At 39.0% G+C, this 23250-nt stretch overlaps 1 protein-coding gene across 3 annotated transcripts in view; it reads right to left on the minus strand.

The window, feature by feature from the left end:
* Positions 1–23250, minus strand: part of atg5 (ATG5 autophagy related 5 homolog (S. cerevisiae)) — a 182619-nt gene that overhangs the window by 152637 nt on the left and 6732 nt on the right. For 2 of the 3 annotated variants that reach the window (XM_028797652.2, XM_051924806.1), the window contains one exon: positions 15036–15163. The exons of the other annotated variant lie outside the window; for it this stretch is intronic. In XM_028797652.2, the coding sequence (XP_028653485.1) occupies positions 15036–15163 (128 nt within the window). The remainder of the gene's footprint in view (positions 1–15035; positions 15164–23250) is intronic. 3 annotated transcript variants of the gene reach the window in all.

A 23250-nucleotide genomic window follows, 5' to 3' on the forward strand; every position in this document is an offset into this window, starting at 1 on the left:
CTGTCTTTTTTGTTATCTTTTACAGTGGCATAGTTGGCAGGATTTTGTTCCAATACAGGGGTGTCCAACTTTGGTCCTGGTGGGCCGCAGTGGCTGCAGGTTTTTATTCTAACCATCTTCTTAATTAATGAGCTGTTTTTGCTGCTGATTAATTTATTTTGCCTTAGTTTTAATTGACATGACTCAGACCCCTTAGTTGTTTCTTTTCCTTAATGGGAAGCCAAACAATAATGAGACACAAAACAGATAGCCACATGATCAGCTGACCTGAAAATAAAGTAAGGTGAAGGTCTCAGTCATGTTGGTCTGCTCAGGTCACTAAAACATCATGATGGTGGTCTTTGAAAAAACAGAAAATCAACTGTCTGCTGTGGCAGAATGAGAGCAGTCTTTAATTAACAGCAAGAATTGGCTACTCATTAAGAAACTGGTTAGAGTGAAATTGGCTGGCGTTTGATGTTCCAATTTAGTTGGTTAACTGTTGACTCGTTTCACATCTCATTTTGGTTTGGCTGCCATTTAATGAAGAAACAAATCAAGTCAGAGGACTCAATCCTTAAAAACAGGCCTATTAAAATGAAGGGAAAAGGGGTTATAATTAGCAGGGAAAACTACTCGCTGATTAGGAAAAGGGTGAGAATGAAAACCTTTTTTGGTCTCGTCTGTTGCAGGACATGGACGTGTGAAGCTGACCTCCGTTAGCAGTGGTGTTATTATTTCTTATTTTCCCAAGGTATCCTGTATTTATCCAACCCGAGGTTTCTATTACAGTATATGCAAGCATATATAAACATGGTCGGCAAGAAAGGAGGTCAGAAAGAAATGGAAAAGAAACCTAAAGTTACATCCAAGGCTAGGCAGGCTAGTCCAAGTTCAAGTTCATGGTACGGCCTATCAAAAACTGACCTGGAACAGACAGGCGAAAGCCCAGACTCCTCTGGACCACGGTCCGCTGCATCGTCTCCAGTTGAGAGCGACAATGGGAGCGAATGCGCAAGTGACACAGGTCGCGATAGCTCGCTGATTGGAGAAGATCACTTGAAACTGGAAAAGGCCTTACAGTCCGTGCTTTCACCTACTCCTCGCGAGCCAGGAAGATCGGCTGTGATAGAGCCCGCTGCTTCACCTATGGTGCACGAGAGCAGAAATTATCTGTCTGAACTGAAGGTGATGATCGCTGAACTCAAGCAAGAGATAACGAATGATACAAAGAAAGAAATTAATGGTATGCTCAAGACAAACGAGAGGATAAGTGAGAAGACAAGTGAGAAGCTGCCGCGGGAGCTGCAACAGACTGAGGCAGGATAATAAAGACTCGGAGAAATGCGTATATAATTGCTTTGAGGCGGCCTTTAAATGTATGCTAGAAAAAATTGAGGAGCACATTCAGGAAAATGCATCTAAACTGAGCACATTTGCCTATCAGCTGTAGGATGTTAAGCAGACATTCACGACTCGAATTGAAACAGCCGAACATTTAGCATCCACCGCTGATGGGAAAGCAACAGCTGCGAATTCCGAATGCAAAAAACTCGGAGACAGACTTGCTGCTCTGGAAGATGGATGTAGAAGGAATAATATTAGAATTGAAGGTCTACCAGAGACTCGCGAATGTCCAAACCCAGTGAAATTCGTAGCTGAACTATTCTCCAAAATAATTGGAAAGGACTTTAAACCAGACACCGAGATAGCTGCAGCTTATCGCATACGGGGATCGAACAACTCTAAGAATAGGACTTTTACTGTGCGCTTCGAGAAGTTACAATCTAAGTTAAATATAAAGTCACTTCTCAGACAGAAACAAGAGATTATGTTTGAAAATAACCTAATTCGTATTTTACCTGACTTCTCACCCTCAACAGCTGCTAAGCGTGCATCATTTGATAATATTAAACAGTGCTTACGAAAAGCCAATATCAGATACAGCCTTTCGTATCCTGCCAAACTGAAAGTGGAGATTCAAGGCAAACATTACATATTTACCAGTAGAGAGGAAGCAGATAAAGAGTTAAGAAAGCTGATCCCGACACTTTCCTGAAATAAGACCGTGAGTCGCACTCTGTCATGGCATCGTAAAGAAGATATCACCGGCTGTCTGATCCGATTGCAATGACACTGGTAACGTAATTACAGGAGAAAGACAGCAAGCTATCTCTAATCTATTTTTTAATCCTTATGTTTGAGTAGTGAGAAAAGCGCTTTATACAGTAAATGCAAAGAATTATTATTATTATTATAATTACCAACGTTACAACAGACTGCATGGCAATAATCCGTGGGAAAATTTGAAATTAAGGTTAAAGCAGTCTCACTTTTGGTTAAGACTACAAAATGACATCAAAAATTCAGAATCAATGTCTCCAAGACGGGACAGTTAATTTTGTGAGCTGGAATGTTAAAGGCCTGAATCACGAATTAAAAACAAACAAAGTATTCTCTCACCTAACAGGTCTAAACACTAAAATGGTATTTTTACAGGAGACCCATTTATTAAGCAAGGATCAGTTCCGGCTGCAAAAAGACTGGACTGGCCAAATGTTCCATTCCAGCTTTACAAAAAAAACTACAGGTGTGGGAATTCTCATACATAGAACAGTCTCATTTGTAGTATCAGATGTTGTATCTCCCTTCAGGATTAGATACATCATTGTTATAGGTAATTTATTTAATTGTAAAGTGACTTTGATAAATGTTTATGTACCCAATATGGACGATAGGGAATTCATCCAAAATGTATTTGCATCCATTCCCAATGTGAACACTCATAAAATTATAATGGCTGGGGATTTTAATTGTGTCTTAAATCCAGACCTAGATAGGTCTCCTGCCACAGGGGCGATGACATCTAACACTGCAAAGACAATTACACAGTTTGTAACTGATCACAACTTATCAGACCCCTGGAGATTTCTAAACCCAAATTCAAGAACATATTTCTTCAACTCACCAGTGCATCATTGCTACTCAAAATTGGATTATTTTTTAGTAGATAACCATTTCTTGCCTACGATTAAATCCTGCAAGTACGACGCTATTGTTATTTCCGACCATGCCCCTCTGATCCTGGAGATAAAATCATTATGTCCCATACACTCATCTTGCAGATGGCGTCTTAACCTACTTTTATTAGCAGACAAGAACTTAACAGAATTTATATCAAAACAAATCAGTTTTTTTTCTAGAGACAAATATATCCTCAGAGGTCTCTGCAGGGATACTCTGGGAAACCCTGAAAGCCATCTTAAGAGGACAGATTATCTCATATCTTTCTCACAGAAATAAACTGGAAAGCAAGCAGGTATCAAAGCTAACCAACGAAATTGCTAGAATAGATCAAGAACATGCTAGGTGTCCAAGTGAGGCTCTTCATAGGAAAAGGCAGGCTCTGCATTCAGAGCTCAACCTCTTAACAACTAAAGAAACTGAACAACTCATTTTTAAATCAAGACATCATTACTATGAACATGGAGAGAAAACTAAGCTTTTAGCTCAACAAATCCACAAGCAAGAAGTTCGCAATGCAATCCCAGCAATTACCAACACAAACGGGAGACATAATCATTGACCATAAAATATAATGCATACGTTTAGAGACGACTATAAATCCTTATATTCTACTGAATTTAAAGAAGACAAGACACAATCTTGGATGCAGAAAAGGCATTTGATATGATTGAATGGAACTACCTTTTCACTACATTGGAGAAATTTGGGTTTGGCCCAAACATTTGTGCATGGATCAAACTACTGTATACCAATCCAGAAGCTTCAGTTTGTATTAACAACATTAATTCAGACTACTTTAAACTAGAACGTGGTACCAGACAAGGATGCCCCTTGTCACCACTACTTTCTGCAATTGCCCTTGAGCAACTGGCAGTTCACTTTCGAAATGCTTATGAGATAAAGGGGATTATCAGAGAAGGACTTGAACAGAAAATTTCTCTATATGCAGATGATATGGTACTGTATGTATCAGACCCAAAAAATACTGTGCCTGCAGTCCTAACAGCACTAGCAGAATTTCAAAAGATTTCTGGTCTCAGAATTAACTTGACTAAAAGTGTGCTCTTTCCAGTGAATTCTCAAGCACACAATATTAGATTGGATACCTTCCCTTTTATCATCGCAGATCAGTTCAAATAGCTAGGGGTAAACATCACAAGTAAACATAAAGCTCTTTATCAACACAATTTCGCTATCTGTATGGAAAAAATCAAGCAAGACTTGCATAGATGGTCAACCCTTCATCTCACTCTAGCTGGAAGAATTAACATTGTTAAGATGAATATCCTCCCTAAGCTTCTCTTTTTATTTCAAAATATTCCAATATACATCAATAAATCGTTCTTTAAGAAATTAGATTCAACCATAACCTCATTTATTTGGAATTCAAAACATCCACGTATCCAAAGAGCGACCCTGCAAAGGCCAAAGGCAGAAGGTGGCATGGCTCTACCTAACTTTCAGTTTTCCTACTGGGTAGCAAACATACAACATATTAAAACCTGGACATTGACACAAATAGATGAACATATGCAGGCTTGGTCTGGAATAGAAATAGAATCCTGCAGTTCATCCTTATATTCCTTGCTTTGCGCCCTCATAAATGCAAGTTATCGTCAATATACTAACAACCCAATTGTGCATCAATCATTCAGAATATGGAACCAATGTAGGAAGTATCTTAAGATAGAGAATCTTTTATCCGTGGCACCCCTACACGAGAACCACCTTTTTCAACCCTCGCAAACATATGCAGTTTTTATTCATTTATTTTTTTATTTTATTTATAATTTTACTGTAATAATTTATACAAATCAATTCTTTTTACAAATAATAGGATTGAAAAAAAAAAGAAAACAAGTTGACCCCCACCCCAGAGAGGGAGAGCATGGCCAACAGAGTAAAACTTAAGGCTTGTAGACATACCTAAATTGATGAGTTTAATAGGTCAGTAGAGATGAATGGAGAGGAAAAAGAGATGTGGAGATAATTGTTTCCTTGGTGCTTTAAGAGCTTATTCTAAAATTTTATTGATTATATCCTGCCAGGTTTTAAAAAAAATTTACACAGAACCTCTAACTGTATATTTGATTTTTTCCAATTTCAAATAGTATAAAACATCGGTTACCCACTGACTTAAAAGAGGAGTGTTAGGATTCTTCCAGTTCAGCAAAATAAGTCTGCATGCCAAAAGTGTAGTGAATGCAATCAGTTTGTTTGTCCTTCTCCACTTTAAAACCATCTGGAAGAACACCAAACACAGCTGTTAAAGGGTTAGGAGGAATTGTGACACTAAGGCTGTCTGAAAGGCACTAAAAAATTTTGATCCAAAATGATGTTAATTTGGTGCAGGCCCAGAACATGTGACCCAGTGAGGCTGGGACTTGATTGCAGCGTTCGCAGGTTGGATCTTGCCCTGGAAACATTTTGGACAGTTTTAGGCGAGACAGATGTGCTCGATATATAATTTTGAGTTGTATAATTGTATGCTTTGTGCATATGGAGCTCGAGTGAAGTCTCTGCATTGCTGTTTTCCACTCCTTTTCTGATATATTGATTAAGAGATCTTTTTCCCATTGTCCTCTTGGATCTTTGAAAGGGAGGGACTGTAAAATAATTTTATATCTTGCAGAGATGGTGTCTAAGTCCCTGAAATTGAGTAGTATTTTTTCCAACGTGGACGAGGGTGCAAGATGAGGAAAATCGAGCAGGTTCTGTTTAACAAAGTTCTTAATTTGAAGATAGTGAAAGAAGTGTGTAGCTGTTGTTGTCTATATAAAGATCTCTGAGCAATTTAATCCCAAATCTTTTCCAGATATTAAAAACTGCATATGTTTGCGAGGGTTGAAAAAGGAGGTTCTCTTGAAGAGGTGCCACAGATAAAAGCTTCTCCATCTTAAAATGCTTTCTAAGTTGGTTCCATATTCTGTGTGTGAACCACAATTGGGTTATTAGTATATTGCCGATAACTTGCATTTGTTGGGGCACAAAGCAGGGAATATAAAGAAGTACTGCAGGATTTTACTTCTATTGCGGACCAGGCCTGTGTATGTTCATCTATTTGTGTCCAGGTTTTTATACCTTGTATGTTTGCTGCCCAGTAATAAAACTGAAAGTTAGGTAGAGCCATGCCACCTTCTGCCTTAGGTCTTTGTAGGGTCGCTCTTTTGATACGTTAATGTTTTGAGTTCCAAATAAATGAGGTTATTGTTGAATCTAATTGCTTAAAGAATGATTTATTGAAGTATATTGGAATGTTTTGAAATAAAAAAAAGAAGCTTAGGAAGTATATTCATCTTAACAACATTAATTCTTCCAGCTAAAGTGAGAGGTAGGGTTGACCATTTACAGTCATGGCCGAAATTATCGGCACCCCTGTAATTTTCCCAGAAAATCCACCATTTCTCCCAGAAAATTGTTGCAATTACAAATGTTTTGGTATACACGTTTATTTCCTTTATGTGCATTGGAACAACACAAAAAAACAGAAAAAAAGCCAAATCTGACATCATGTCACGCAGAACTCCAAAAATGGGTCGGACAAAATTATTGGCACCTTGTCAAAATTGTGGGTAAATAGTTTTATTTCAAGCATATGATGCTCGTTTGAACTCACCTGTGGCAAGAAACAGGTGCTGGCAATACAGCAATCACACCTGAAGCCAGTTAAAATGGAGAAAACTTGACTCAACCTTTCTGTTGTGTGTCTGAGTGTGCCACACTAAGCATGGAGAACAGAAAGAAGAGCAGAGAATTGTCCGAGGACTTGAGAACAAAAATTGTGGAAAAATATCAACAATCTCAAGGCTACAAGTCCATCTCCAGAGATCTTCATGTTCCTTTGTCCACTGTGTGCAACATAATCAAGAAGTTCACAACACATGGCACTGTAGCTAATCTCCCTGGACGGAAGAGAAAAATTGATAAAAGACTGCAACGAAGGATAGTCAGAATGGTGGATAAACAACCCCAATCAACTTCAAAACATATTCAAGCTGTTCTGCAGACTCGGGGAGTAACAGTGTCAGCTCGAACTATCCGTCGGCATCTGAATGAAATGAAATGCTATGGCAGGAGAGCCAGGAGGACCCCACTGCTGACACAGAAACATAAAAAAGCCAGACTGGAGTTTGCCAAAATGTACTTGAGGAAGCCAAAATCCTTCTGGGCGAACGTCTTGTGGACAGATGAGACCAAGGTAGAGCTTTTTGGTAAAGCTCATCATTCTACTGTTTACAGAAAACGGAATGAGGCCTACTAAGAAAAAAACACAGTACCTACAGTCAAACATGGTGGAGGTTCTAAGATGTTTTGGGGATGTTTTGCTGCCTCTGGCACTGGATGCCTTGACCTTGTGCAAGGCATCATGAAATCTGAAGACTACCAAAAGATATTGGGGCACAATGTAGGGCCCAGCGTCAGAAAGCTCGGTCTGCGTCAGAGGTCATGGGTGTTCCAGCAAGACAATGACCTCAAACATACCTCTAAAAGCACCCAGAAATGGTTGAAGACAAAGCGCTGGAGAGTTCTGAAGTGGCCAGCAATAAGTCTGGATCTAAATCCGACTGAACACTTATGGAGAGATCTCAAAATTGCTGTTTGGAGAAGGCGCCCTTCAAATCTGAGAGACCTTGAGCAGTTTGCAAAAGAAGAGTGGTCGGAAATTTCAGTTGAGAGGTGTAACAAGCTTGTTGATGGTTATAGGAAGCACTTGATTTCAGCTATTTTTTCCAAAGGGCGTGCAACCAAATATTAAGTTGAGGGTACCAATAATTTTGTCCAGCCCGGTTTTTGAGTTGTGTGTGAAATTATGTCAGATTTGGCTTTTTTTCTCTGTTTTTTTGTGTTGTTCCAACGCACATAAAGGAAATAAACGTGTACAGTATACCAAAACATTTGTAATTGCAACAATTTTCTGGGAGAAATGGTGCATTTTCTGGGAAAATTCCAGGGGTGCCGATAATTTCAGCCATGACTGTATGCAAGTCTTACTTAATTTTTTCCATACAGACGGCGAAATTTTGTTGATAAAGAGCTTTGTGTTTACTTGTGATGTTTACCCCTAGGTATTTAAACTGATCTGCAATAATAAAAGGGAAGGTGTCCAGTCTAATATTGTGTGCTTGAGAATTCACTGGAAATAGTACACTTTTATTCAAATTAATTCTGAGAGCAGAGATCTTTTGAAATTCTGTGAGTGCTGTTAAGACTGCAGGCACAGAATTTTGTGGGTCTGATATATACAGATATGCATATAGAGAAATTTTCTGTTCCAGTCCTTCTATGATAATCCCATTTATCTGATATGCATTTCGACAGTGAACCACCAGTGGTTCAAGGGTGATTTCAAATAGCAGCGGTGACAAGGGGCATCCTTGTCTGGTACCACATTCTAATTTAAAGTAGTCTGAACAAATATTGTTAATACAAACTGAAGCTTCTGGATTGGTATACAGTAGTTTGATCCATGCACATATGATCGGGCCAAACCCAAATTTCTCTAATGTAGCGAAAAGGTATTTCCATTCAATCATGTCAAATGCTTTTTCTGCATCCAAGGATAGTAATATTTCTGGGGTGTTTGACTTTGTTGGTGAGTATATTACATTAAACAGGCATTGAAGATTGGAGGATAAGTGTCAACCCTTGATAAATCCAGTTTGATCTTGTGATATTACCAAAGGCAGCACTTTCTCCATCCTTCTAGCTATGATTTTTGAGAATATCTTAACATCATTATTCAGAAGTGAAATTGGTCTGTATGATGCACATTGTAATAAGTCCTTATTTTGTTTAGGGAAGACTGTGATTAATGATTTGGCGAAAAGTTTGAGGTAGAATTTGATTGTCTCTAGCTTCTGTAAAAGTTGCTAATAGGAGGGGAGCTACCTGAGCGGAGAATTTCTTATAACATTCTGCAGGGTAGCCATCAGGGCCTGCTGCTTTCCCGCCTTAAAGTGACTTTATAGCATCTAGCAATTCTGATAGCACCAGAGGTTATTCCAGTTCCTCCTCATTAAAAGTATCTATTTGTGGTAACTGTAATGTATCCAGAAATGCATCAGATTGTGTGTTGTCTTCTTTGAACTCAGTAGAATATAAGGATTTATAGTAGTCTCTAAATGTGTACATTATGTTTATATGGTCAATGATTTCGTCTCCTTTCGTGTTGGTGATTACTGGGATTGCATTGCTAACTTCTTGCTTGTGGATTTGTTGAGCTAAAAGCTTATTAGCTTTCTCTCCATATTCATAGTAATGATGTCTGGATTTATAAATTAGTTGTTCAGTTTCTTTAGTTGTCAAGAGGTTGAGTTCTGAATGTAGAGCCTGGCTTGGAAGCCTGGCATGTTCTTCATCTATTCTAGTAATTTCGCTTTTTAGTTCTGATAATTTCTTGGTTTCTAATTTATTCCTGTGGGAAAGATATGAAATGTCCTCTTAAGAAGGCCTTTAGAGTTTCCCAGAGTATTCCTGCAGAGACCTCTGAGGATGTGTTTGTCTTTAGAAAGAAACTGATTTGTTTGGATAAAAATTCTGTACAGTTCTTGTCTGCTAATAGGAGCGGGTTAAGACACCATGTACGAAGTAAGTTTTTAATGTCTATAAAACATTTGGGATTAAATCAGTTAGAGATCTGTACATAGACAATGTCTTTGCATCCTACGAACAATTGCATTCTAAATTTAACTTTCCAGCAACATGTTTCTTTCACTATCTTCAAATTAGAAACTTTGTTAAACAGAACCTGCCCGATTTTCCTCATCTCCCACCTCCCTCTATGCTGGAAAAAATATTGCTCAGTTTCGAGGACTCAGACAGCATTTCTGCAGTATATAAAATTATTTTACAGTCCCTTTCAAAGATCCAAGAGGACAATGGGAAAAGGATCTCTCCCTCAACATATCAGAAAAGGAGTGGAAGGTAGCAATGCAGAGAATTCACTCGAGCTCCATATGTGCAAAGCATACAATTATTCAACTCAAAATTATATATCAAGCACATCTGTCTCGCTTAAAACTGTCCAAAATGTTTCCAGAGTAAGATCCAACCTGCGAATGCTGCAATCAAGTTCCAGCCTCACTGGGTCACATGTTTTGGGCCTGCACCAAATTAACATCATTTTGGACCAAGATTTTTAAATGCCTTTCAGACAGCCTTGGTGTCACAATCCCTCCTAATCCACTAACAGCTGTGTTTGGTGTTCTTCCAGATAGGCTTAATGTGGAGAAGGACAAACAAACTGCAATTGCCTTTACTACACTACTAGCCATGTGCGCCCAACTACGTTGCACGTGTTAAAGTTGTCTGTGAAGGGCTCCCTGTTTAAACGTGGCTGCCAGTCATGAACTGGGCCCTTTGTCGCACAGCATTATGATTTTTTATAAGGGAAACAAAATTACAAAACAAAACCCTTGGACATTGATTCGATAGGAACGGCCTACTCGGAATCACTGTCCGAATAGTAATTATGTTGTGGTGTAGGAGCATTTCTGCTTCTCTTCGTTCACAGTCTGTCTCGTTTTCACGACGCTGTCGTTTCCTCTCACGATCTCTTCACAACCTTTCTCCAATCTCGCAGGTTGCTTTGTGGCAATCCAAAGAGTAAGGCAATATACACAGAGCAATGGTTATAAAAGGGGGACACATAGGTATCCAGGCTCTTTAAAGCATAAATAGGGATCACTTCACTGACATGTGAGCAAGCCAGGGTACAACTGTGAGACGCGCAGCACTCGCCGGGTACAACGTAACAATAATAATTTCTGGAATGTGCTGTTACGTTGTCATTTATTTTACCCACTGTCTTTCTTTCAATCATATGTTACGTAGGCACGTACCTTTTAGCTTCGGCAATCTCATTCTCTAACCAGGCCTCAGGAGCTAACCAGCGTAACACTGTCCACCACCCCTTTCGTTATTCTGGCACATTGTTGACATCCGTGAGTAACAACAACGTACTAAACTGGAAGGTGGTCTACGCATGCGTGGAATTCTTGGACAAACAAAGATCAAGATCCAAATGAAGATTATATATAAAGATTAGTTAATTTAAAGCACAACAATTTGTTTAGTTTGAATGTCTGTGTTTTGAAGTGTGACTGGAGTACTACAGTCTTCAGTAGTATAAGCCTGGAGGAGATTCTTAATGCAATGCCTATGTTTTAGCTGTCTCTCTACTGCCATCTAGTGCTTCTTCTTCTAATTCATTCGCGGACAAACAAAGATCAAGATCCAAATGAAGATTGGCACGGAGACTTATCTTGCTGAACTGGAAGAATCCTAACTCTCCCCTTTTAAGTCAGTGGGTAACTGATGTTTTATTATTTGAAATTGGAAAAAATAAAATTGTCACTTAGAGGATCTATGCAGAAATTTGTCCAAACCTGGCAGGATCTAATCAATAACATTTTAGAATAAGCTTTTAAAGCATTGAGGAAGCAGATTCTCTCCCTATTCTCTTTTTTTTTCTTTTACATCTCCATTTATCTATTTTCACTTATTAATCTATCTACTTGCTTATTTTTACTAGGTTTAAGTTTTATTCTGCTGCCCATGCTTTCTTTCTCAGGGGTGGGGGTTGATTCGTTTTCAATCCTATTCTTGTAAAATTGATTTTTTTGTATAGAATGTTGTGTGATTTCAATAAAATCAATAAAAATTAAAAATAAAAAAAAAAAGAATGAAAACCTGCTGCCACTGTGGCCCACCAGGACCAGAGTTGGACACCCCAGCTCTAAGATGAGCCAGGAGCAGGACCTAAGAAACACTTTGATAACCATGGCATTGGAGCTCCAGTCCCTGAAGGTCCAGGTGGAAGAGTACTACACCCAGCTCTCCAAGTATGAGGCGCAAGCACAAACACGTGTTGCTGTTCGAAAAGGTGCAAGCTCCGTCCCAGGTACTGTTAACTTTACAAGAGAATGATGATATTGAATCTTACTTTCTGATCTTTGAACAGATATCCACTAGGCACCACTGGGAGCATGCAAAATGGGCTAACATAATAGCGCCATTCCTGAAGGAGGAGGCACAGACGGTTTATTATGATCTCTCAGAGGAGAATGCCGCTAACTATGACCTCCTAAAGGCAGAGATTCTAAACAGATATTGTAATTGCCCAAACCAGCAGGTAAGGATGTACCATGAGTTGAGGTTTGACCCAGAGCAGCCAACATGATTCCCAGGCATTTGTCTAATGAGGCAGGGCAAGGTGCTGGTTAAAGCCAGATGTGGACAACATCTAACAAGTAACAGAACAGGTCGCCTGCGATTTGCTAGTAAACACCCTCTCCAATTATCTTGCCCAACCAGTTTGGAGGCAACCTTTAAAAAACATAAGAGGCTCTCACAGACATCATAGAATGGTTTCACAATCCAAGACAGCAGAACGGTCCACTCACCAAACCTGGATGGGACGTGTCACTGCTCAAGAGCCCTGCCACTGCAACACGGAGTAAATGCCGAAGTCCAAGAACAAAGCCCCTTTGTGCTGTTTCAAGTGCAGGGAGGTAAGGCACACCATTCCCCACTGCCCTCTGCTCGGCAAGGACATGGGTTGCAGCTGGGCAAGGTGAGAGAGGTACTGTGCATTTGTTATCCCCCTTTCTTTTCCTTGTATAGTAGTGGTCCTTGATAACAGGCAAAGGGTAACAGCTTTAATAGATTCCGGTAGTGACATTTCCATTGTTGCCCGACAATTTGTGTTACCACGACAGTGGTTGAATTATAAGACCAGTCTGACTTGGATTCATGGAGAAAATCTTTGGTACAGGTCTGCCTCATGTTTCATCAATTGTGAAGGGCTGCTGAGGGAACTTATGGTGGCTGTCTTACAAACTCCCCCATTTCTGGTGACACTAGGGCAAGACTGATCTAACAGTAAAAGCAGTATAGCACAACCCACTCCTACAAAACTTTTAGGCCTAGTAATGGACAGAGAAAGCATGTCCCAGGCCGTCTCCACGCTGTGTACATAGCTAGCTGAGAGTGAACAACTGGCCACCCAGTGTGACATGGCGAGTCCCTGGTCATCACTAGACGAAGCATCATCATCAGACACTGCAATGTCTCGGGGTGAAACCACACCCATCCAATAATCAAGAGGCAAGTCCAAGCCTTCATTAGTCTAGCAGGTTATTACTGCCAGTTTGTACCCTGCTTTTCCGAGTGAGTGGCACCCTTGACAGATCTGACAAAGAAAAGTGCCCCAAATACATTGGTATGAAATGATAAAGCAGAAGATGCATTTAGTGACCTAAAGCGGGCCCTGACCTGAGCACCAGTGTTGAAAGCTCCTAACTTTTCTTTGCCTTTCATTCTCCAGTCAGACGCTTTGGACACGGGTTTAGGTGCCACGCTGAGTCAGAGTGTCAGTGATGTTGAACACCCCGTGATGTTCCTGAGCTGGAAACTGCAGGACCAAGAAGCCAGGTATGCAGCGGTGAGCAAGAAGCCTTGGCAATCAAATGAGCGATTACACAGCTAGGTATTATCTCCTGGGCCATGAGTTCACCTTGGTTACAGATCATGCACTCTTACAGTGGATGGCCTTTCACAAGGGATCGGACTCACGTGTCACAAGCCTTACAAGTTTGCTCTCATTCATCATCAAGGCTCTCACTATGATAATGCCAATGCTCTCTCTCAGGTTCATGACCTCTTGGTTCAGACTGCCCAACCGGATGGGTCTGGGTTGAGGGGGGCCATGTCACACATGTGCGAATAGGAGGATGCCAATGGGCTTGAAAGATGGTGATTCCGCTCTGGACCAGGGGGCTGCAATGTGCACTAACTCTTTCTCTCTTTCTCCTGCAGACCACCATGAAAATCTTGCCTGGGCCTGTCAACATCACTTTTGGTTCCAGCACCAGTGACATCACTTCTTCCGACCAAACTATAAAAACACAATCTTGTTGCCATTAAAGCAGTTTTGTTTTGAATTCAGTCTATGAAGACCTTTGATCATTGAATTTTTGTTGCATTTGTCCAAATATACGGGGTGGCTACGCCAGACCTTTTTCTGTCTCTTTTGTTATCTTTTACACCCAGTTAGACTTGGAACAGGGTCTCAATGAGAAAATGTTATGATCTAGAAGAGACACAATTTCAGATTTCTGTATTATTCCAATAAAACAAAAAATGAATGCCATGTAGTTTTGAAAAGTATAAAATACTCTGGCTTGGAAAGTCAAAAACTGATTAGGTCACTCACACTTTGACTTTTTGCTACAACTGGAATCACTACAAAGTATAGTTTTGCTTTTTTCCTCGTTCATTGTCTAACTTATTTTATGCACATCATATCCAGTAATTCTATATTAACCCTGTTTTATGTCCATAGACAGGCCTGAAACCTGAACAACACATCATACAGCGTGGGTTCCTGACTTGAGCACAACGCTCCTGGCTAACTATGAATTGGATTAAATGCCCTTGAGAACAGTAAATGAGAGATACAGACAGACAGAAAGATAGATAACTTGATAACAGGCTTAAATAATTAAGCTGTTAAAAGTGTGGCACAGGGGTTCTGACCCCTTATCCACTCCACTGTATTCACAATTACTGCAGTTCAGTTGCAGTATATTAACTACTCATACAATTTCATCTCAAAGATACTTAACAGGAACAAACACATGTACAAAGGAACTGCACTGTTTGCATCATCAGGATGGATTCCTATCCCCATAAGAGTTTCATCTATCAGTGTCCTCCTGCCAACAAAGTTGCAAACGTTCTGTATCACTACCATACTTGGTGTTGTTATGCACTGTCAAATACTCTGCACAATTTGTGCTCTTATCTGTTGGGTCTTTTCCAAACGTGTGAAAGTGCCACCAGGGATGATATTTCTGATATAACTGCACCACCATGCCATATTCAAAACCAATTAAATATTAGGTCTTTGCCTATTCTTTTGGACTTAAAACTCCAATTATATGCTAAGGGTGTTTGTACCTAATGATGCTGCAAATGTTACTGCTGCAAAAATAAATGTCACCAATAACCTGCAAATTTTAACTTACCATTTTAAAGGAGTACCTTCATATTCAAACCACATTTCACCAATATCTTCTGGCTTCATCACCTTCTGAAAGTGCTTTTTCACTTTGTCAGTAACCAGTGTCAAATAGCTCACTCGAGGCAAGAGCAGCTGGAAAGGAAAACTATTTCAGTTTTGTTTGGTCCCTAAAGTTTAGATTCTGTTCAGCTTTTAAAAACACCATCAAAGCAGAAAAGGAAAAGAACTTTTTTATACTCATGCCAGGTAATATTTTGCATACAAGACAGTCATATGGTAATGAAAAGTAAAAAAGCACAATGAAAACAATTCAATAGTGAATGAAACCATTAAATACTAATAAATGCAAAAAGATAATAACATGATTAGATCAGTACAAGCAAAAGAACTCTAAAAAATTATCCCTCAGCAGTTTTAGCTACCACAATAACTGGAGAAAAAAAATACATTTTATATACATAGATACACACTCACACAAAGTAGATTCAAAAAGTATTCAGATAAGTTCACTTTCAGTACACTTTGTAAATTTAATTTTAAATGGATATATTTGCCATTTTTGCCCATCAATTTACACACCTCAACCCATAATGACAAAGTAAAAATATATTTTTCAGAAACATTTACAAATTTATTAAAAATCAAAACCTGAAATCTCTCTTTCACATAAATATTCAGACCATTAATTTAGCATTTTGTATGAGCCCCTTTGGCAGCAATTACAGTTTTGAGTCTTTTTGGATAAGTCTCTACAGGTTTTGCACACATGGATTTGTGCAGTTCATCCCATTCTTCCAGGCAGATCCTCTCTAGTTTTGTTAGACTGGATGTGAAGTGTGTGAACTGCCATCTTCAGGGCTGTGCACATATGTTCTATGGGGTTTAAGCCTGGGCTTTGACTGGGCCACTCAAGGATAGTCAGAGACTTGTCCCGGAGCCAATACAGCATTGCCTTGGATGAATGCTTCATTGTGTTGAAAGATGAACCGTTGTCCCAGTATAAGGTGTGTCCACTCTGAAGCAGGTTTTCTTCAACGTCCAATCTCTGTGTTTCCCTCAGTTCTAACCAGTCTCTCTGTTCCTGCAGCTGAGAATGACCCTCACAGCATGATGCTACCACTGTCTTGCATCACCACAGAGATGGCAGTAGACAAGTGATAAGCAGTGTCTGGTCTTCAACAGACATTGTGCCCAAAGAGTTCTCATGCTCTTGGGAGTTCTTTAAAAACCATTTGGCAAACTTGAAGCAGGCTGTCATATGCTTTTTATTCAATCGTGGTGTCTGTCTAGAAACTCAATAAATGCCTGATTGAGTGATTCTGACATATTCGTTCATCCTACAGGATCTCGCATATGAATAGAGGACTCCTGAAGCTCCACTGGGTTCTTGGTCAACTCCCTGACCAAGTTATTTCTTGTGTACACATGAATCTGTCTCTTGCTCACTAAATGTTTTTTATGTGCGCACATGAAAGTTTTAAGTGTTCACAAGACCTTTTTGCGTGCGCATGCAATAGTGTTTCAGGGACACAAGCATTCCTTTAGAGCAGGGGTGTCCAGCTCCAGCAGGTCATTCTAACCCTTTTCTTAATTAATGACCTGTTTTTGCTGCTAATTAATTACTTTTCCATTCATTTGAATTGACTTGCTGTTGAAGATTTTGACCCCTCAATTGCTTCTTCTATTGCTTAATTACAAGTCAAACAATAATGAGACTCAAAATGAGTCAACAAATGACCGGTTAATCTGTGTCCATCACTGGATTCGTGAAAATTAAGAAAGGTGAAAGTCTCAGTAATATTGATCTGGTCGGGTCCACAAAACATTTTGTTGGTGCTTTCTGTTGATGCAGAATAAGAGCATCAACAAACCATGAAATTGCATAAGTTAAATTAACAAGAATCACCTACTAATTATGAAAACGGTAGGAGTTTGTGGACGTCAACTTAGGTCATCTATTGGCTCATTTAACATCTCAATTTTATTTGGCTGCCATTTGAGGATAAAAAGAAGCAATTCTGAGGATTGTTAAATAACAAAGGCAATTAAAATGAAAGGAAAAGAAGTCCATTAACAGAAGAAATTGGTTGTTGATTAAGAAAGTGGTGGGAAGGAAATCCTGCTGCCACTGTGGCCCTCCAGGATCGGAGTTGGACACCCCTGCTTTAGAGGTTGTATATGCTTCTAGTAGACCTGTTCTGCTTCAGCAACTTTAACTGTTTCATTGTGTTGCCAATGAAAATGCAAATGTGACATGTAATTCAAAGACCTATATTTTAAGTTGGATCATTCCCATAAAAGGTACTGTTTGTATGCTTGCAACCCAACATAGACACTTCACAAAAAAGAGCTTGTGAGCATGTGAAAAGATGGTTCATGTCCCTTTAGGGGCTCCATATAAGTGCACAATTCATGTAAATGTTATGTTGTTCAAATAATGTGTTTAAAAAAAAAAAAAAAAAACACAAAACCCCTTGTCCCATTCCCTTCTCCAGGAATCTCAGGAGTGACCAACAAGGACTTTTAGAGATTTCAAAAACAGAAGCATCATAACATATCAGGTCCCAATCCCTTTTCCCTTCAACTTCTTTTCAGGCTCCTTCAGGAATAAAAGACTTCTTCATCAAGAAAACGCAATTCAAACACATATCCAACTTATCACATTTATCCACTCACTGCTTGAGGGTATTGGTTCTCAAACTCCATCCTGAGAACTCCCTGTGGCTGCAGGTTTTTGTTCCAACCAGATTCACAATAAGGGATAATAACTGATAACAACTGATCTTATCTAGTTAGCTAGCATTTTTTCACTTCTCTTTTTCTGCATTCAGAAAAGCATAGCAGTATGATTTTTACTTTATAAGAAATCTATTTTTACTATAGCTTTAAATACTTAACTCTTTTTTGTTGGTTTCCTATCATTTTCCTTTATTCTGTATAGCCTTTTCCCTTCGTTGTATCCAAATAGTGACAATCAAAAAGAAGCAAAGTAGACACCCAAGCAAACAGCACTAAATGATGAAAGATTCAATAGCTTCAGTGTCAGACCCACTAATTAGTCAACTATGGAAAGACAGAATGGAACTTTGGATGAAAATAAATAAAAAGTGGAAAAAAATTCACATAATTTTATTATTCACTTAATTTTCATTAAAACATATTAGCGCACATACTTCAGTAATTTCTTCATTGATACCAAAACACAGAACCTGGGAAACAACAGCTCATTCTGAGAGAGGTTAAAAACAGAAGTTGGTTACAACAAAAAAACCTTCAACCCCACAGGGTCCCCAGGATCGAGTCTGGGAACAACTGCTCTAGAGGATAAATAAGTGCACCTCTCCTCTCCTCTCCTCACTCAGCCTGCTTAGGAGTTCCACGATCCACTACCAACGAAGACTACTTCATGTCCATCTTCCCCTTCTTATATGCCCCCGAGATTTCTTCATTTAATTGTGGAGGACATTTCACCACATCTCCTCCAGTTTGCAAGCATGCCTTACGTACTCTACTCTATGCGCTGTAACCCTAAAGGAAGTCTTCAAATCACTGCCCACACTGGCACACGCACGTGTGTTGGTCACAGTTGCTCCAACTCTCAATTATCCTCCGGAAAGTAATCACTTTTTACTATCCCTCTCTAGCCCTTTTCTCACAACAAAATGGCTTTGCTAACTTTTCCTTTTTCATTCGAAGTTCTGCACCTCGCACCTGTATGCCTCTGCGTGACCCATCTAGACTGACTCACGTTGCACACTACAAGACCCCCAAATGCACCACCATAATCCTTTGGTGGATGAGAAATGGTGAGGCAGCTTCATGGGTGCCAGAGTCCTCATGGTACCACCTTAAAACACTCCCGGTAAGTGCTACACTGTGCAACCATTTAACTCCAAACTAAAATCTATAAATAGTTATGCTTGCACATTGCACACATATAAACAATTGCCATAACAAAACTTACCACATCCAGGAACAATCAGAACTTTAGAAATAGCTTTATACCCTTTGCTTATCTATGCCTCACCACAATTTAATCACCGAGTCTACAGAGAGTGCCTTGGTCTTATTGGCTTCGGTTTTCTCCTGACATACAGTGTGAATTGTGGGACTTCATAGACACAGGTGTGTTCCTTTCTAAACCATGTCCAATCAATTTAAAATTTGCCAGAAGTGGACTCCAATCAAGTTCTAGACACAACTCAAGGATAATTTAGGAAAATAGGATATACTTGACCACAATCTGGACTGCTGCCACAAAGGTTCTGAATACTTTCGTAAATGAGACTTCAAGTTTTTGATTTTTAGTACATTTGCAACCCTTCCTGAGAACATGTTTTCACTTTGTCATTATGAGCTAATAAATTTAGACTGATGGGTCAAATGTCCAAATTAAGTCTACCACACAATGCTTTCTGATTTCACTGTATACATACATACTAGCTGGTCCAGTACACAATTTGGTCTAGTGAATTCAACTGAATATTGAATTCAATTCAATATCTTTATTTAAATTTTCTGATAACTTACAGTGTCAGTTTCTCTGCTACTTCAATAATGTAGCATTTTCTGTAAGGATTCAGAATAGTAGTGGTGATGTTTGTGATCGCATTGAAAAATGCAATGCACTCTGTTGCTGCATACATTGCAAAATACATTCCAAACATTAGCACTGAACAGACAGAATAGCATCATAATTCATATATATGAATATGGACAAACACATACACACAAACAATGTCACAAAGTATTGGATTGACAAAATATATTTTTTTACTTATAGGTATTGATGTATAAATAGAATTGGTAATATTTTATCAGTGAAGAATTCTATTGAAAAAATATGTAAATTATTATTTGACAGGATATTAAACCTTTCCTGCAATCATTATAAGTATTTATTTATTTGAATGAGTTGAATCCTGTGTTAACTGTGAATTTTTGGATAGTGGGCTCTATTTGTCACAGGACTTTGAAGATAAATTATCAGAAGCACAGTGCTGTTAAGATCATGTCATGTGAAACAGGTAGGCAGTAAAGGTCTAAACAAACAGCAATTTGTCAACAGACTTGACTTGAATTAATGTTTATTTTAAAAAGTGAGAATTTCACACAGGACAGATATCACACTTCCTCCCTATGCTTAGCCAAAAGTGCTTGGAACATGATCATGGAGATTTGTGCGTGGTGTCTGATACACTAGACTGTAAACATGTTAACAATAGATAATGTAGGTAGGTGTAAAGAGGGGAAACTAGCATGGAAGATTTTGCTTTCAAGACAAAGATCAAATGTTACAGTTCCTGTGAGATGTCCAGACGAAGCAGGAGATCAAAAATAATGGAAGGTGGTGTCTTTAATCAGCAAGTGAAAGTCTAGATAATCTTAACATGAATCTTAAGAGAGCACTATTCTGTGCAGAGATCAGCATCTGATAACATGGACTGATAGCTGCCCTTAGTAAAGATATGGCCTTTTATGGAAACGTATCTGTGCTGTTTGAAAGATGCAGGTTTGCTACAGTATATTTTTTACCTAATTTAATGTTTTGTCACTTTATCTCTAAGCTTATTGATTGACTTGTCATTTAATATTTGTCATTGAACTTTGTGTTTTCAGTTTTCATTCCAGCCACTTTCTCCATTAGTATCGAAGAGCTAATACTAATGGCACATACTGTGTTGACTTGATTTTAATTGACTTGCAATTTGTTTTTGTTTTTTGTTCTTACAAGTCACCAAACAATAACGAGATACAAAATGAGCCCAGCACTGTCCATATTAACTTATATTTTATTTGTTTCATACAGTACTTCACTCAATAAAATAAATAACAAGAAAAAAGTTAGGGTTTAAGAAATATCGGTCTGCTTAGGTCTGCAAAGTATTTGGAGGGTGATTTCTGGGAAAAAAAAACAAAAACTGGTGTATAAGAATAATAATACTAACAAGCCACAGAACTAAACTATGGGTTTCATTGACAGCTAAATACGTGATTGGCTAGAGTGAAAATGGTGGCCTCCTAGGACAGTTTGAGACACGCGAGTTAAGTCATCTTTTGACTTATTTAAGGAAGTCAGTTATAATTAAGGCTATAGAAGAATGTTAAATAGCAACCCAGCCACAGGGGATGCACAAACCAGTGTGTTTCTTTGTGCCGGTCCCATGACCCGATAAATGGGGAGGGTTAAGTCAGAAAGGGCATCCAGTGTAACATTTTGCTAGATAAATATGCGGATAACAATACAAATTTTCATACTGGATAGGTTGAGGCCCAGGTTAACAACGGCCGCCACCAGTACTGTTAGCCAACAGGGTGCTGGCGGAAATTGGACAACTGTTGGCCGAGGAAGGAGAAGAAGAGGGGGGAGACGTGTCCGGAGGCAGGCGGAGAGGAGGAAGGTAAAGAGAGTGGAATTGAGGGTTGGAACTTTGAATGTTGGCAGTATGACTGCTGAGGGGAGAGAGTCAGCCGATATGATGGAGAGAAGGAAGGTTGATATAATGTGCGTACAAGAGAATAAATGGAATGGGAATACAGCCAGGTGGACTGGAGGTGGAATCAAATTGTTCTGTCATAGTGTGGATGGGAGGAGAAATGGGGTTGGGGTTATTCTGAAGGAACAAGTATTTCAAGAGTGTTTTGCAGGTGAAACAAGTGTCAGACAGAGTAATGATTATGAAGGTGTGATGATAAATGTTCTTAGTGCATATGCCGCGTAAGTTGGGTGTGCAATAGATGAGAAAGATGATTTCTGGAGTGAGATGGATGAAGTGGTGGACAGTGTACCCAAGTGGTGATTGGAGCAGATTTTGATGGACATGTTGGTGAAGGGAAGATAGGAGATGAGGAGTTGATTGGTAGGTATGGTGTCAAGGAGAGGAATGAAGAAGTTCAGATTATAATGGATTTTGCCAAAAGGATGGACATGGCTGTGGTGAGTATGTATTTTAAGAAGAGGGAAGAACATAGGGTGATGTACAAGAGTGGAGGAAGATGCACACAGGTAGATTATATTCTGTGCAGATAAGTCAATCTGAAGGAGACTGAAGACTGCAAAGTGGTAGCAGAGGAAAGTGAAGTTAGGCAACATAGGATGGTGGTCTGTAGGATGACGTCAGAAATCAAGAAAAGGAGGAGAATGAGGGCAGAGCCAAGGATCAAATGGTAGAAGTTGAAAAAGGAAGACTGCAAGGTTGAGTTTAGGGAGGAGGTAAGACAGGCACTGGGTGGCAGTGAAGTGTTACCAGATAGCTGGGCAAGAAGAAGAAGAAGAATGTTAAATAGCAGCAGCAACTGATTACTAATGAAGAAAGTGATTTGTGGGAAATCCCGCAGCCACTGAAACCCTCTAGAATCAGAGTCTGACACCCTGATTTAAAGTAACTGGTGTTATACTTTTTTATCAAGCTACAGTATATTATTTTAATATTGGTTACTTCATCATACATCATCATTTCCTTCTTGATATTTGCTTGTGATTTAATATGCATTAGTTTTTCATTGTTTTAAAAGTTCAGTTCCTCATTTTCAACGCTTGGCTCTGAAGAATAGGAGGGGTACCCGAAATGTACCAGCTTTTGAAGCCAGTCACTGTACTTGGATTTTCTTGTGTACTCTGAAACCTTTGACTTTTAATTACTTTGGGTTTTTCCTTTTATTCCTGAAGGGTATGATTGTTCTCACCCTCATAATACTCATATTATAATTTTTGTTTGAATTTTATTATTGTTTAGATATATAAAGTATCTTTGTGATAATGTACTCTTTTTACATTGTTGTGAGGTGAATACAATAACACTTGTTCACTTAAAATGTAATGTTCTAAAAAAATTTTTCCTTTTATATATATTATGTGCTTTGTTTTATAGCAACCTGCTTCACATTCTTTTGAAAACTCTTGGCAGGTTTTATACTAGATTAAGGAGCAGTCGTTTTCTGCCTTGCTACAGTATGTGTTGTAAAATGCCTTACCTAAGTTGTTTTTTTTTTTTTTTTTGATGGTTGGTTACTAAATTATTTCAGGGAACATTGTAGTGGACATTTTAACACTGCTGCTTCAGAGCTGTACAATAGAGTTCCAACTTTATGAAAACAACATAGATAATGGTTGAACACTATTCTCTCAATGTGTATGCACATTTTTACTCAGAGTACATTGGTTTTTTTTTTTTAATATCCACCCTACAAGCATTAGGTTACCTGGAGGTTCCCAATTG

The sequence above is a fragment of the Erpetoichthys calabaricus genome, chromosome 3 (genome assembly GCF_900747795.2).
Source record: "Erpetoichthys calabaricus chromosome 3, fErpCal1.3, whole genome shotgun sequence".
NCBI classification, from domain to species: domain Eukaryota; kingdom Metazoa; phylum Chordata; class Cladistia; order Polypteriformes; family Polypteridae; genus Erpetoichthys; species Erpetoichthys calabaricus.